Source organism: Pogoniulus pusillus, chromosome 22 (genome assembly GCF_015220805.1).
Source record: "Pogoniulus pusillus isolate bPogPus1 chromosome 22, bPogPus1.pri, whole genome shotgun sequence".
NCBI classification, from domain to species: domain Eukaryota; kingdom Metazoa; phylum Chordata; class Aves; order Piciformes; family Lybiidae; genus Pogoniulus; species Pogoniulus pusillus.
The window spans coordinates 4,940,416-4,954,020 of record NC_087285.1 but is presented as its reverse complement, the minus strand read 5'-3'; the positions used below and the strand labels follow the sequence as shown (position 1 = coordinate 4,954,020).

General features: G+C 47.0%; 1 protein-coding gene across 4 annotated transcripts in view; it reads right to left on the bottom strand.

Moving 5' to 3' along the window:
* FNIP1 (folliculin interacting protein 1) overlaps nt 1-13,605 on the bottom strand; it is a 90,231-nt gene that overhangs the window by 55,270 nt on the left and 21,356 nt on the right. The window contains exon 2 of one of the 4 annotated variants that reach the window (XM_064161543.1): nt 6,273-6,847. The exons of 2 other annotated variants lie outside the window; for them this stretch is intronic. In XM_064161543.1, the coding sequence (XP_064017613.1) occupies nt 6,273-6,283 (11 nt within the window). In that variant the 5' untranslated portion in view covers nt 6,284-6,847. Of the gene's footprint in view, nt 1-6,272; nt 7,058-13,605 lie in introns of those variants that run through there. One more of the 4 variants, XM_064161542.1, reaches the window with a different exon arrangement.

Genomic DNA, 13,605 nt, shown 5'->3' with positions numbered 1-13,605 from the left:
CCAACCAAAAGGTTTCCTTCTATGTGTCCACACTTCATGCCATCAGTAGCCTAATGGTGGTTTGCAACATAACAGCTTCTGTAACAGGTCACAGCAGAGAATCAATTTGATCACCAAAGCCATGGTTACCTGTCAGAAGCTTTTAAGACCATCCAACACAGATTCACAGGGTTTACAACTAGCACAGTCCCAGCGAGGTGAAGCTAAGCATCAAAGCGCAGTTGACTTGGTCCCTTAAGAGAGGAAATCAGTTTCCTAATCCACTCAGCCCCACAATTTAGCAACAGCAGAGAAAACCAGAAGCTGCAGAGAAAAGGGTGTGAAACAAGTGTCAAAAGGAACTTATTACAACAAAGCACCTTGAGCAACATGAAACTGAAATAACTTGATGTCTAGATTTGGGGGAGAAAGAGCTGCACACCTTCTGCATTCGGGCATCAAAAAGCCAAGCATTATCCAGGGAGGGGTGGGCCTGGCCCAGGCTGCGCTGCACCACAGTCCCCATCCCTGGAAGTGTTTCAAAGCCACATAGATGTGGTGCTGAGGGACGTGGCTTAGTGGTGACCTGGCAGTGCTGGGTTAACAGCTGGACTCAATATTCTTAAACATTTTTTTTCCAGCCCAAATGATTCTGTGATTCTCTGCCCACACATAGAGCAAACTGAGCAAGTTCTCTACCAAAAGCCAAGCACAGTGACAGGCATTTACCAGGGGCTCTGCTAATGACACCCATCTAGCACTGTAGGAAATGCATGAGAACAAAATCTATGCTGTTTGATGCATATGTGGAGCGTTGGCACAAGGCTCAAAGGTACCTAAGCTGGGGACTGCTACTCATAAGAGCCTAACTCTGGCTAGAGGTGAGGAGGCAAGTGAGACTGCTGGACAAAACTGGCTTCCTGGAGGAACCACCTCCTTATATCTAAATGAAATCAACAGAAGTGTGCAAACTCCTTTGGCCTGGCCACTGTGCTTCCTATAAAGACACAGCCTGTGACAACAGCAACAAACTGCTGGTGCTTGTTCCACTCTCACAACCCATCTGAATTCCTGCACGCTCAGCCCCAAAGCTTGCCTTCTGCTACCTAGTACCTCTGATATTTGACTTTGAAATTACTGGCAAAGAAGGGCAGGAGCTGTTCCAGATCTTAGAGAAGTCTACTTATAAAAAGCTCCAAGAGCAGATTACACACTAAGAGGAGAGAAAGCTAAATATAAAGCTCGCTGCATTCGGAAACATATTTGATCAAGGTAACAGGAGCTTGTTTACTGCTCGGCTTCTTCACATGACATTTTACCTTTCTCTAGACAGGCCTTTAGAAGATACTATCCATCACAATTGGTGATAATTCCAAAGAAGCGTTATCTGCCTTACATAATAGAGTCCTTAAGCACATTTCAGCCTCCCAGAAACATTCCCTGGCAAAAGCAAGGCCACTTCCCAAAGCAGAAGAAACTTGAAGAGAGCTGGGGGAAAGTTCATTTAGATAGACAGTAAACAGAAGCAGACTGGCACCTCCAACTCACTCCTCCCCACCCCCATCTCCCCGTCAGGCACATTTTACTGGGGGGAGCAAGACACCAAGGAGCTTTAAAATACCACTAAGCTTGGTATCTGGACAGATGATCCCCCCTCAAGTGTACCAATTCCTGCGTGAAACACACAGGGCACGTTCTCAGAGCAAACGTAGCAGAGCAACGCTGCAGCTCTGCTCTTCAGCTAGATGAAAACTGACCTAGATCTCCTGAATATAATTAGTTCTGTTTATAAATGGAAGCTAACTTTGACATTTAACTGATGCTTTCTGGAGATTCTTAAGAGGAAAACTTGAAAAGGTAGAATCAGGTGTTCTCAGCTGTATTAATGAAAGGTGAGTCTTCATCTCCCTGGAAATGACAGGTCTCTTAATGAGGACTTTCTCCTGCCTGACCTATCACAGTATCACAGTATTATCTACCACTCTTTGATCATTCCTTGAAGCTGAAGTTGCCAATCACAACAATAATATCAATAGCAATAATAACAACAACAATAATTAAAAGCCCTACAAAATGAAACCCAGAACAAAACAAACAAACAGAGGTAAAAACCACCAACAAGAAAACCCCCAACAATCTTTTCATCAGTGGATGTGGTTTGTGTCTTTGCCACATAGTTGGAAAAAACAGGGCTAAAGAAAATTATTTCTGAGGAGGACACCACAGTGATTCCTCGAGATTGAGCTGTCCAGAAACACTTGTATGAAGAGAACGGGGCAGAAATCGTTGATGTATAAATGCTGGGAGGGAGTATTTCAGAAACAAAGCACATAAAACCAGACCTCACACAGTCACAGCCCGGTTTGGGCTGGAAGAGACTGCTGGAAATCATCTGGTCCAACACTCCCTGTTTGGATTCCAACACAAGTACAAATGAAAGGGATTTTGGGGGTAGAAAGGCAAAAACTTCCACATGAATAATGATGACGTTACTAGAAACTAATAATAATGAAATCAAGTCCTCAAAAATGATTTTTAATACACATCCACTCTTAAGCCCCACTGTTGTTCAGCTCTTCTCTTCTTCCACCTGTTCTATTTTCCTGCCTTTTTTTACCTTATTTCTTGTTCTCATTTCCAGACCTATTATATGCTTCCAGACACCCGTACTGCAAGCTGCACAGCAATCCAGAATTCCAGATGCTCTCTGAGGATGGATTTTCTCATGTAGCTGAGGCTTAGTACTGCTAAGAGACTTTCCTCACCGAGAGACAACTGAAGGACTTTAAATCAGCATTTTAGACTCTGCAAGTGTCAGTAGATGAAAGGAGAGACAGAGATCCTCCATTAGCACTCGACTAACTAAAACACAAGACTCTTCCCTGGAATTGGAAGCAAATACATCCACAGACTGACAGAACAGAAGGGGATGGAAGGCACCTCTGGAGATCATTGAGTCCAACCTCCCTGCCAGAGTAAGGAGGAGGCTGCACAGGAACACGTCCAGGTGGGTTTTGAATGTCTCCAGATAGAGACTCCACTACCCCTCTGGGCAGCCTGTTCCAGTGCTCCAGCACTCTTAAAAGAAGTTGCTCCTCAGGTTCAGATGGAACTTCTTATATTCAATCTTGTGCCCCTTACCCCTTATCCTACCACCAGGCACCACTGAAAAAAGGCTGGCCCCACTCTCCTGACACCCACCCTTTAAGTGTTGATCAGCACTGGTGAGATCCCCCTCAGTTTGCTCTTTTCCAGCCTAAAAAGCCCCAAGTCTGCATTTCCCAATCCCCCCTCGCTTCCACTACAACACAATCAGCACTTCACGACATTAAAGTTTAACACTGTTTTTCCTCTTGCCTCAGACCCTACTTTTAAAGGCATTCCATATTAACACATCTTAGATAGTATCTGATGATGTGTTAATAATTAACACAGATATTTAAGAGGCCTTGAAGAAAAGCCGTGGAAGCAACTGATCACAGAATCTTAGAACGGTAGGAGTCAGAAGGGACCTCTGGAGGTTGAGTCCTACCCTACTGCCACAGCAGGATGACCTAGGGCAGGTCACAGAGGAATGCATCCAGGCGGGTCTTAAAAGCCTCTAGAGAAGGAGACACCACAACCTCTCTGGACCTGAAGCAGGTAGGAAGTGTAAAAGAGCTTGCTGAGGAGTGAAGTGGCTCAAAACCCTGAGATGACTAACCCCTGGAAAAGTTAAGTTGAAGCTATCAGTCAAACTATTGTTTTCCTACATCATGTTACCCCGAGTTATAAAAACTGCCTGCTGATGAATCACTCCCAACTATTTTTAAATGCATCTACGCAAATGATATTTATAGTTGGTGCTGGCTTATCTGTTCTGCGTGGTTTTCATGTTAGCACCTTTTTAAAGCCTGACAACAGCCAGGGCAGAGCAGGCGGCAGGTCCACCTGGCCCATGCCTTCCTCATGAGGCTTCACATGGAAGGAAACATCTCCCTCCGCTCCTGCGAGATCAGCCTCAGAACAGAGGCCCAGGGATGCTCAGGGCTTATCTCCTGCTCTTGCAGGTGATACTTCTCAGCTGTTACTGTTGTGGTGGTGGTGCTTTGGGCCAGTCAGCTTTTACATGAGTGTTGGACAGAGACTGTCCCTGTCCTGAAGAGGTTATGCTGTAGATAGGAGACTGTTCCACTGGGATATTTCTGAAGCAGATTATCTCCATGTTCCACTAAGGTGTAGAGTCTCTGCTCCGCTCACCTGTACACATACAGCCCAGGAGTAACTTAGCATTCCGTGGAGCCTTTGGAAAAGGGTGATGAGAAGCAGAAGGAAAATGGTGCTTGCCCAGTCATCACATCACACACCTCTCAGCCCTGACTGAGTTGCCTTTTCCAACAAGAGATTCCCTTCTCCTGCCCAAATTCCTCCGTGTACTTATATTACCTGTTAATGGATAGTTTCTTCTTTTGCCTTTGAAAAGACAGAAGAGAAATTGAGTATCTAGGACAGATTGGGCTGGCATTATATATGTTTTAACACCTTTGTACTGCAATTGAATAATTCTCTCATGCCTTGACCATTGTTGGAGACAGACAGCTCTGCAGAACATTCTGAAAGAGCACAACTAATTTGGAAGCAATAAAACCAGCAATGCTTCATGATAATGATGCTTCCAGTCATCCATTGGCTTTTGTCATAGAGACACGGGGCAGGTGATTTATCTTTTTAATATTAACACCTGAAACACAAAAGATCTTTGTCAGGATTCACATGACAAGGACAAGCCAGGCTGTACTGCCAGTGTGCAAAGTTGGCATTTTCAGTGAGAGATCCCACTGAAGTGCTGGTGACATAATGTGACCATCAGACTGTGAGGAGGAAGAAGATCCCTAAACTAGAGAAATCACGGGGTCTATACTTAGACTAATTTTTGCAAGATAATTGTCTTTACAGGGACTGAGGTCACGCCAGGGTTGTGAGAGTGCTGATTCTGCAGAGAAAGCTGGAGTTGGAGACTTTGCCAAGGCCATGGAGGGAGCCTGTGATGATAGATTGCGAAGCAGCTTTTCCAGTGCTCTGGGCAATGCTGCCCTCTCCTCTCTGACCTCAGCTGGGGTTTCACAAAGCTCAGAGGAGCTGTACTCTGGGGAGCTGGTGGGCCACCTCCACCAGCCTCCCATGAGGGGTGACTGCTTCCAGCAGTTCCATTTCCCAGGTTTAGCACCAGGAAAGCACGTTTCTGTCAAAACCAAGAAATCCAAGCCATCCTCCTTTCTTCTCTTGGAGAAAGGTAACACAGCCACAGGCTCTGCAGCACTGCAGAGGTCAACTCCATGCTACTTCTATAAATCTCTCTCGTTCCTTTACCAGCTTAGCAATCCTCACCTTGAATAGCTGCACTGCTTGAGCTCCAGGAAAGTTCTGCTGCTGACACTAAGCACATCTCACACACTCCGCACACAGGCAGCCAGATATTTCACATTCAGTATAATAAACTTGGACCTAAACTTCACTTGGCTTCCAAAGTCCTTGGCTCTGTCCAATTCTTTAACTGTATATGAAGCTGCCTTGAGTTTGTTTGCATTTTTCCCCCCCTCCCTTCTACCAAGTCACTTGACTGTCATTAAGATACCTGGTTTATACTCCAAAGGCTAACACATGAGCCAGATGCCTTTCCACCAGCAAAAAAACCAAACCCCCTGTAAAATCTAGAGGTTAGGTGCAGTCTAGCCAGCACATTAATCACAGTCTGGAGGGTGATAGTTAAAATAAGTAGGCTGGAAGGTTTTGTTTAAAGCACGCTGAGTAACTTTGCAATTTCCACAGCTTCAGAATTAGGAATTTCAGAGAGTATTTTTGGGACTGTTTCAGGTATGCCATTTCCAAAAAGTACCTGCTTAGCTTTGGGCTGATTTAAGCATATATACGTATATATATGCACACACACACACCCCTCCCTCCAAATACATGCACATATTCTGTGATATGCACATGCAGAAGCTCTGTGCTGTTCTGAAATCCCTGTTTTAACAAACCCCACAGCTCCTCTCAGTTAAATTCACCAGCACGGAGCACATTTGACAGGATTCAAGCAGACTGCACTTCCTTGTGCAAAACTGTACCAGATAAAGCCACTTCAGGATGAAAACCACACGTTTGTGTCATTTAGGATGTAATTAAAAGAGGAAGAAAAGCAGAACTGTCAAACCTCTAAAAGCTTCACATCTCTGGAAAAGAGGATTTTTATCACGGTGCAAATATTAAGCTTTCAAATTGACAAAACCACCTCAAGAACTGTGCAGTGACCGTACCTGGGAAGCATCTTTGTCCCCCGAGCAGTTCCACTTTCCAAAATCCCTCTAAACTCCTGTTGTGCCCGGCTGCCAACTCAGGTTAATAATAGCAATGAGCCATATTCATCCAAAACCACAAGACTGTCAGGTGACATATCAAGAGGTCTGAATTTAACTCAAACAAAAGGCTCTCCATGCTGCAATGCAAAAGAAGGCTTAATCCTAGCAACGGGATCACCAAAACCACCTTAAAGCCAGCAGTCTGCCGAAGCACAAACGAGGCGTTTGCAGCGGGCTGCCTTGGCAGCGCCCGGGAGTTCCATAACCCAAATGCTGCCCCTCCATTCTGCCGGAGGAGCCACACCGCCCGCCAGCCCCGCTCCTTTGTCTCTGCGCTGCGGAGAAGATCGATCTAATTCATCCCAAAGCTAAGTGCTGCTTTGGCAGCCGCCGGAGCGTTCATGTCAGTCCCATCTATCCTCCTCCTCCTTTAGCCAACGCGATCGGAGTTGAGTCTCATGACTCAAGTCCCCTGGCAACTGTGGCCGCCGTCCTGTGCCACCTCCACGAGCCGCGACCGTCGGGAATTCAGCCTGCTCGGACGAGAAGAAGAAAGGGGGGAGGTGGGTGGTGTGTGTGCGAGGCAAGGCGGCCTCCTTCCAGCCTGCACCCCCAGCCTTCACATTCCTGGGAGCGGCGGGATGCCTGCGCCGGAGCCCGGGCGAGCGGCGGCAGCGGGCGGCAGAGCCGGCGGGCGGCGGAGCCGGCGCTGACAGCCATCATGTGACCCAGCTGTCAGCAGTGCCACCTGGAGCCGCCATCCCCGCGCCGACCCCTGCGCACCATTCCACCACCCGCACACGGGCCTGGCAAGCTTTAACTCTCCAGGGGCTCGGCTGCAGGCTTGCTGGGCAGGAGCAGCGGGCAGAGGTGCCCGCGCCTGGGTCTGGGCTGCACGGCTGAGCGAAGCCAGCTCCGCTCGGCGCATCGCGGCGGCCGCTCCCCCTCCCCATCGGCTCCGCGGCCAACAAAGAAAGCTCTGTGTGCCCCGGGAGGGCTCCTTACTGTTGCAAGGGAAGCATCAGGAATGAGCGAGACAATTGGATGGCGATATAGAAGGGGCTGAGCGGGGGGAAGGAGGTGAAACCATGGCCACGAAGAAATCCTGACCCACTCCTGAGCTGTAAACATGGTTGCTCGTGTGATAACCTGGACTGCACCAGGAAGGCTCCTTCCTGCATCTCCAGAGCAAAGAGCTCACCAGTGAAAGAACTTTTATCCTTCTTTTTTTTTTCCCCCTCCATTTAATAACTTTTTTTTTTTTCCTTTTAATTGTGGGGGAGAAGTGAGAGAGATGGGCTGGGATGAGAAGAATCACACAACAGAAGGGGTTGGAAGAGACCTCTGGAGATGGAGTCCAAGCCCCTTGCCAGGGCAGGTTCCCCTAAAGAAGGTCACACAGGAACATACTTGAATGTCTCTAGAGATGGAGACTCCAGCACCTCTCCGGACAGCCTGTTCTAGTACCCCACCACCCTTAAAATTAAAGAAGCTCCTCCTCATATTTAAGTGGAACTTCTTATGTTCCTGTCTGCGCCCATTACCCCTTGTCCTGTCACTGGGCTGCACAGCAAAAAGCCTGGTCCCATCTTCCTGACACCCACCCTTTGTGCATTTATAAGTATTGATGAGATTCCCCCCTCAGCCTTCCCTTTTAGTACCAAAAGGAAGGAAGAACCAGGCATCTGAAAGAGCAATGCATGTTAAAAGCCATCAAACCTTGTCACAGGCATATGTGAGACTAACCATTCACAGCTCATTTTGTGTTATCTTTGGACCAAACTCAAGGAACGCAGAAAGGCAGAGGCCATGACACTGTAAGTCCTACTCCAATTTATGGTTTCTTTTCAATGTCTGAAAACCTCCAGGTTTGGCCAATATTTCATATGCAAGGGCAGCAAAAATCCATTTCTCATCAGGCTCTCCTGTTGCACTCTACAACACAAAGCTTAGGGCTGGCAACGATTCCCTTTTATCACAGCATGGATGCTCTGGCTCCAAAACCCAACAATCCAATGACATTGATGATGTTTTCCTTTCTGAGATGGATCCCACTGGAGAACACCAAACTCCCTCTTCTACTAGACATGTCTTGGATTAAGTTCAGGAAGAAATCCTGAATCTATTCCCACAACAGCAGCGTTGCTGCTGGCTTGCAGAAAGGCAGTATTTTTAAGCTTGGTGCTGGGCAAGTGCTTGGATGCAAACACAGTAAAACCAAGAGATATCTACTTGGTTCCCAATCCCAAACCATTCTATTTTGTGACCATGAATGTTTTGCAGGGAATTCCTCATTTAGAAATGAGGAGTCCTGACCCCACACAGAGGTATGTTTCTAGAATTGGCTTATTATACGTGACTGGGACCTGGAGATTCAATGGAATTACTCACATGAGCAGAACTGAGCATTGGAATTCATGCCTTAAAATCAGATCTTGCCTTTAGAGCTTAAAATTCCAAGCCTTGAGAGTAGTAAGCACCAACATTTGACCTCTCCTACCTTCCTGACCCAGTGAAAGGAATGTGCTGTGCACAGTAACTTTCTCTACCTGTGTGGCAAACGCATCCCTCCCTAAAGGTTACTGATGTCAAAAGTGACCTTTTTTTTTTCCTTAGGCATGTGATGGTGAGAAGTTCAGTCCCATGTATTATGTAAACATTTATTTTCAGGGGTAACATCTAAAGTTTCCCTTCTACCTCAGGGTAACCTGATGCGCATTAAAGACAAGTGCTTTGAAAGCAGACCCAGCCTCTATCCAACAACTGACCAGGAAAAATACTGGAAGGAATTTCTCTTCAAATACAGACTCAAAGTGAAGAGAGAGTAAGTAATGCTTTAGTTAGAGCAGTGAGTATTTGTTGCTTGAGGGAGGACTTCAGATACTCAGTGTTGGTTTCACACTGTCACCTTTCCCACATCCAAGAGAACACTGCTTAAGGTTAAATATGCATCACCCTACTCCCCAAGGTGTATGAGCATCCTACTTGCTGAGCTAGAACATAGGTAAACCAACATCTGGATGTCCTCAACAATTGGAAATCAGATGTTCTGGCTGCACCAGAATGGTTTTAATTCCAAAAGAAGTGCCTCGTTTACCACCTAGGCATAAGCTGGCTCTGGCAGGGAAGAGGGCACTCTCCATCTCTTTGAAAGGGTGGAGGCTTCTTTTTGTGTGTGTGAATTGGGACTTGGGAAACAAAGCTGGTCACGATCTCCAGCTTCAGAAAAACACTTCTGTTGAAAAAATACAGTGACCAGAATCTCCTGCCTTAGCCCATCACCTTCCAGAGCCATTTCAACCTCCATGCACATCTACCCATCTGCAGAGGGGAAAGATGGGGGTGAGAGTGTCCTGCCACATTGAAGAGGCCAGAGGAGTAAGTACATCCCACTGACGGGGTTCTGTGCAGATCTCAGTGAACAGACTGGGGCTGTAGCTCCTTCTTCCACGTAAGCCATAAAAATATAAACCAAAAGTCCTTAAAATGGCATCAAAACAAGTTATTTCCTTCATGGTCACAGACTGCAGAGTGTTGGAAAGGACCCTGAAAGATCATCTTGTCCAACCCCCTGCAGTCAGCAGGAACACCTCCAACTAGATAAGGCTCCCATATCGAGTCTGATCTTGAATGTCTCCAGAGATGGGGCCTCAACCACATCCCTGGACAACCTGTTCCAGTGTTTCACCACCCTCATTGTGCAGAACTTTCCCACAATGTTCAGCCTGAATCTCCCCTGCTCCAGTTTCAAACCATTGCTCCTTTAACCAAAAGCACTTCTGAAAACATTTAAAACTGCTGCAAAGGCTCTCAAGCACCTTTTGGCTACAAAACACCTGATTTTAAACTGAGCTGACAACAGTTTGCTCCAACCACAAGCTGAAGGAGCACTGAAATGGTTCCGTTTTGCTCTCCGCTGCCTTAATGAGGCTTTCTTTTTTAGCCTTTCTCCCGAAGGAAGGCTTCCCTCACTGTGTGCTGTAAATGCACACAACAAAGAGCCTGCAAGCAAGCCAAGAAATGTTTATTGCTTAGTAATGTAGGCAGGTAGGAGCTGGGAGCCACGCTGGACCCAAAATAATAAAAAGGAGAGAGAAAAACAATTAGGGTTTGATTTGACATCCACCTAGAAATACTTGGATATCGTTTCTCCACAAAACACTCACCTTGGTAGGGTTACAACTGAGCCAGGCTTTGGCAGAGAATGTGCTTTTGGTGCATTTTTCTATCACTGCAAATAAAATTCCACTGAATTCCTCACTGCTGGAGAGGAAGAGTGGACAGTGTAGAAGCAGAAAGCCTCTACACAAGCAGAGCACACGCACGCATACCTGCAGGCACCAGGGGTATGCACACTCAAACACAAGCCCAGCCAGAGGTCAGCAAGAGCCCAAATGATGAGTAAGATCACAGTATCACCAAGGTTGGAAGAGACTTCATAGATCATCAAGTCCAACCTGTTACCACAGAGCTCAAGGCTAGACCTGTAGGATTTGCAAACCCTAGACCTCAGTTTCTTTAAAGGAAACCAGATTCTTAAATATTGAAAGCAGCACTTTCCACAGGCTCACAGAATGGTAGAGCTTGGAAGGGACATCTAGAGATTGAGTCCAAGTTTCCTCCTGGAGTAGGTTCAACTAGAGCAGGTTGCACAGGATGGTGTCCAGGCTGGTTTGGAATCTCTCCAGAGAGATTATAAAATCATAGAATGGTTTAGGGTGGAAGGGTCCTCAAGGATCATTCAGTTCCAACCCCCTGCTATAGGCAGGGACACCTCCCAGTAGAACAGGTTGCTCAAGGCCTCATCCAACGTGGCTTTGAACATCTCCAGGGAGGGAGCATCCACAACCTCCCTGGGCAACCTGTGCCAGTGTCTCACCACCCTCACTGTAAAGAACCTTTTCCTAACACCTAGTGTGAACCTCACCTCTTCCAGCTTAAACCTATCACCCCTTGTCCTGTCATTACAAGACCTTGTTAATAGTCCCTCCCCAGCCTTCCTGTAGGTCTCCTTCAGATACTGGAGGCCACTCCAAGGTCTCCTCAAAGCCTTCTCTTTTCTGGGCTGCAGAGCCCCAGCTCTTGTAGCCTGTCCTCATAGCAGACCTGCTGCAGCCCTCTGAGCATCTTTGTGGCACTTCTCTGAACTCGCTCTAACAGTTCCATGTTCTTCTTGTGTTGAGGGCTTCAGAACTGCACACAGTGCTCCAGGTGGGGTCTGAGGAGAGCAGAGTATCTCGAGAGCAGGAGGAGAATCTCCTCCCTTGTCCTGCTGGCCACGCTTCTCTTGCTGCAGCCCAGGACACAGCTGCTGTCTGGGCTGCATGTACACACTGCCGGCTCAACGACGAAGTTCCTCCTCATGCCTAGATGGAACTTCCTAGGTTCAAGTTTGTGCCAGCTACCCCTTGTACTGTCACTGGGCACTGCTGAAGAAGTGCCTGCTCCCACCCTCCTGATAATCACCTTTTAAGTATCTGTAAGCATTGATGAGATCCCCCCCTCAGCCTTCCCTTTTCCAGACAGACTGTGGCCTTTCAGTATCTGAAGGGAGCCTACAAAAAAGCTGGGGAGGGACTTTTTAGGATATTAAGGAGTGGCAGGACTAGGGGGAATGGAGCAAAGCTGGAGGTGGGGAGAGTCAGCCTGGATGTGAGGAGTAAGTTCTTCACCATGAGAGTGGTGAGAGGCTGGAATGGGTTGCCTAGGGAGGTGGTTGAGGCCCCATCCCTGGAGGTGTTTAAGGCCAGGCTGGATAAGGCTGTGGGCAGCCTGATCTAGGGCAGGGTATCCCTGCCCGTGGCAGGGGGGTTGGACCTAGATGATTCTTGTGGCCCCTTCCAACCCTGACTGATTCTATGATTCTACAACTAAACAACCCCTTCCCATGTTCTCTCAGTCTTCCCTCATAAGAGATGTTTCAGTCCTCTCAGCATCTTTGTAATCCATATCTGTACCCTCTGCAGCAAGTCCCTCTCTTGACTGACTCAAGAGCTGTAAACGTGACTGCTCTTGCGATAACTCGGGCCACGCTGGGAGGGCTCCCTAGTGCATCACCAAAGCAAAGAGCTCTTTATTTAGAGATCCTTTTTTCCCTGTATTTAAAGAACTTTTTGCCTTTAAATCATAAGAGAAGAGTGAGAGAAACAGGCAGGGAGGTGAAGAAGGAACCAGGCATCCAAAAGAAGGCAGTGCAATGTTAACAACAAAACAAAACACCCAAAGCAAGAAAATTAAAAATTAATTAGAACAACCAGCAACAAAACCAAACCAAACAACAAAAACCTCAAAACCTACAGAACCAGAGAATCAAAGCTTCCAAGCTCTCCATACAGAGCAGTGTGCCAAGCAGGAGGAGGTCTCACGACTGGAATCTATGGGCAGTGCAAAGGAGCATCAGCAGAACTAGGTATCTGCCTGGGAGCATTCCTACAGGAGATGACATGGAACAGTATCTCCCTTTTAGGAACATGGATGCTGAGACCTCAGCAGATTGACTGTGCCTTCACTGCTGTAACTCTTCAAGTCATGATAAAAGATGCTTAAAATTAAATACTCCCTCCCTCCAAGTAGAAAAGTGACAAATCTGATGCATGGCTAAGCTACTGGAACATTGGTGTTTGTTTTGTATCTCATTTCCAGTCTCCTATAAATAAGAGATGGAACAAACCTCCATAATACCAACTGGTACTGCAAGACAAGGGGGCATTTTCCCCCTGCCAAACAGCCATTTTATTGTGAGCTCTGGGCTGTGCAGAGCAGAATCATCTTCTGCTGCAGCTATTAAAAATCAAGTCTAAAAGGTTCAGTATTGTGTGTGTTTAACGGAAAGTTGGGGAGGAAAAAGTTCCAAAAGAAGCTGCTTTTGATGCACACAAATTGTTGCTGGAAATAAAGAATTTTCTCAAGTCATGCAGAATTGCCCAAGGTGGCTGAGGAAGGTTGGGGGGCAGGGGAAAGTCTTTGTTCCCTCCTTTCTGTTAGGTTCTTCAGTCCTTAAATCCACACAATCCTTCTGTTCAACCCTTCTGGTTTCCATCCCCTCTCCAAAGCATGAATGACAACACAACACTCAGTGACACGCAGCATCCACTCCTGCTTAGACACAGAATCATTGAATTGTTTTGGTTGGAAAACACCACTAGGATCAGTGAGTCCAACCATCAACTCAGCCCCACCATGACCATTAAACCACGTCCCCAAGTGCCACAGTCACACCTTTCTTCAACACCTCCAGGGATGGGGACTCCACCACCTCCCCAGGCAGCCTGAGCCAATCCCTGATCACTCC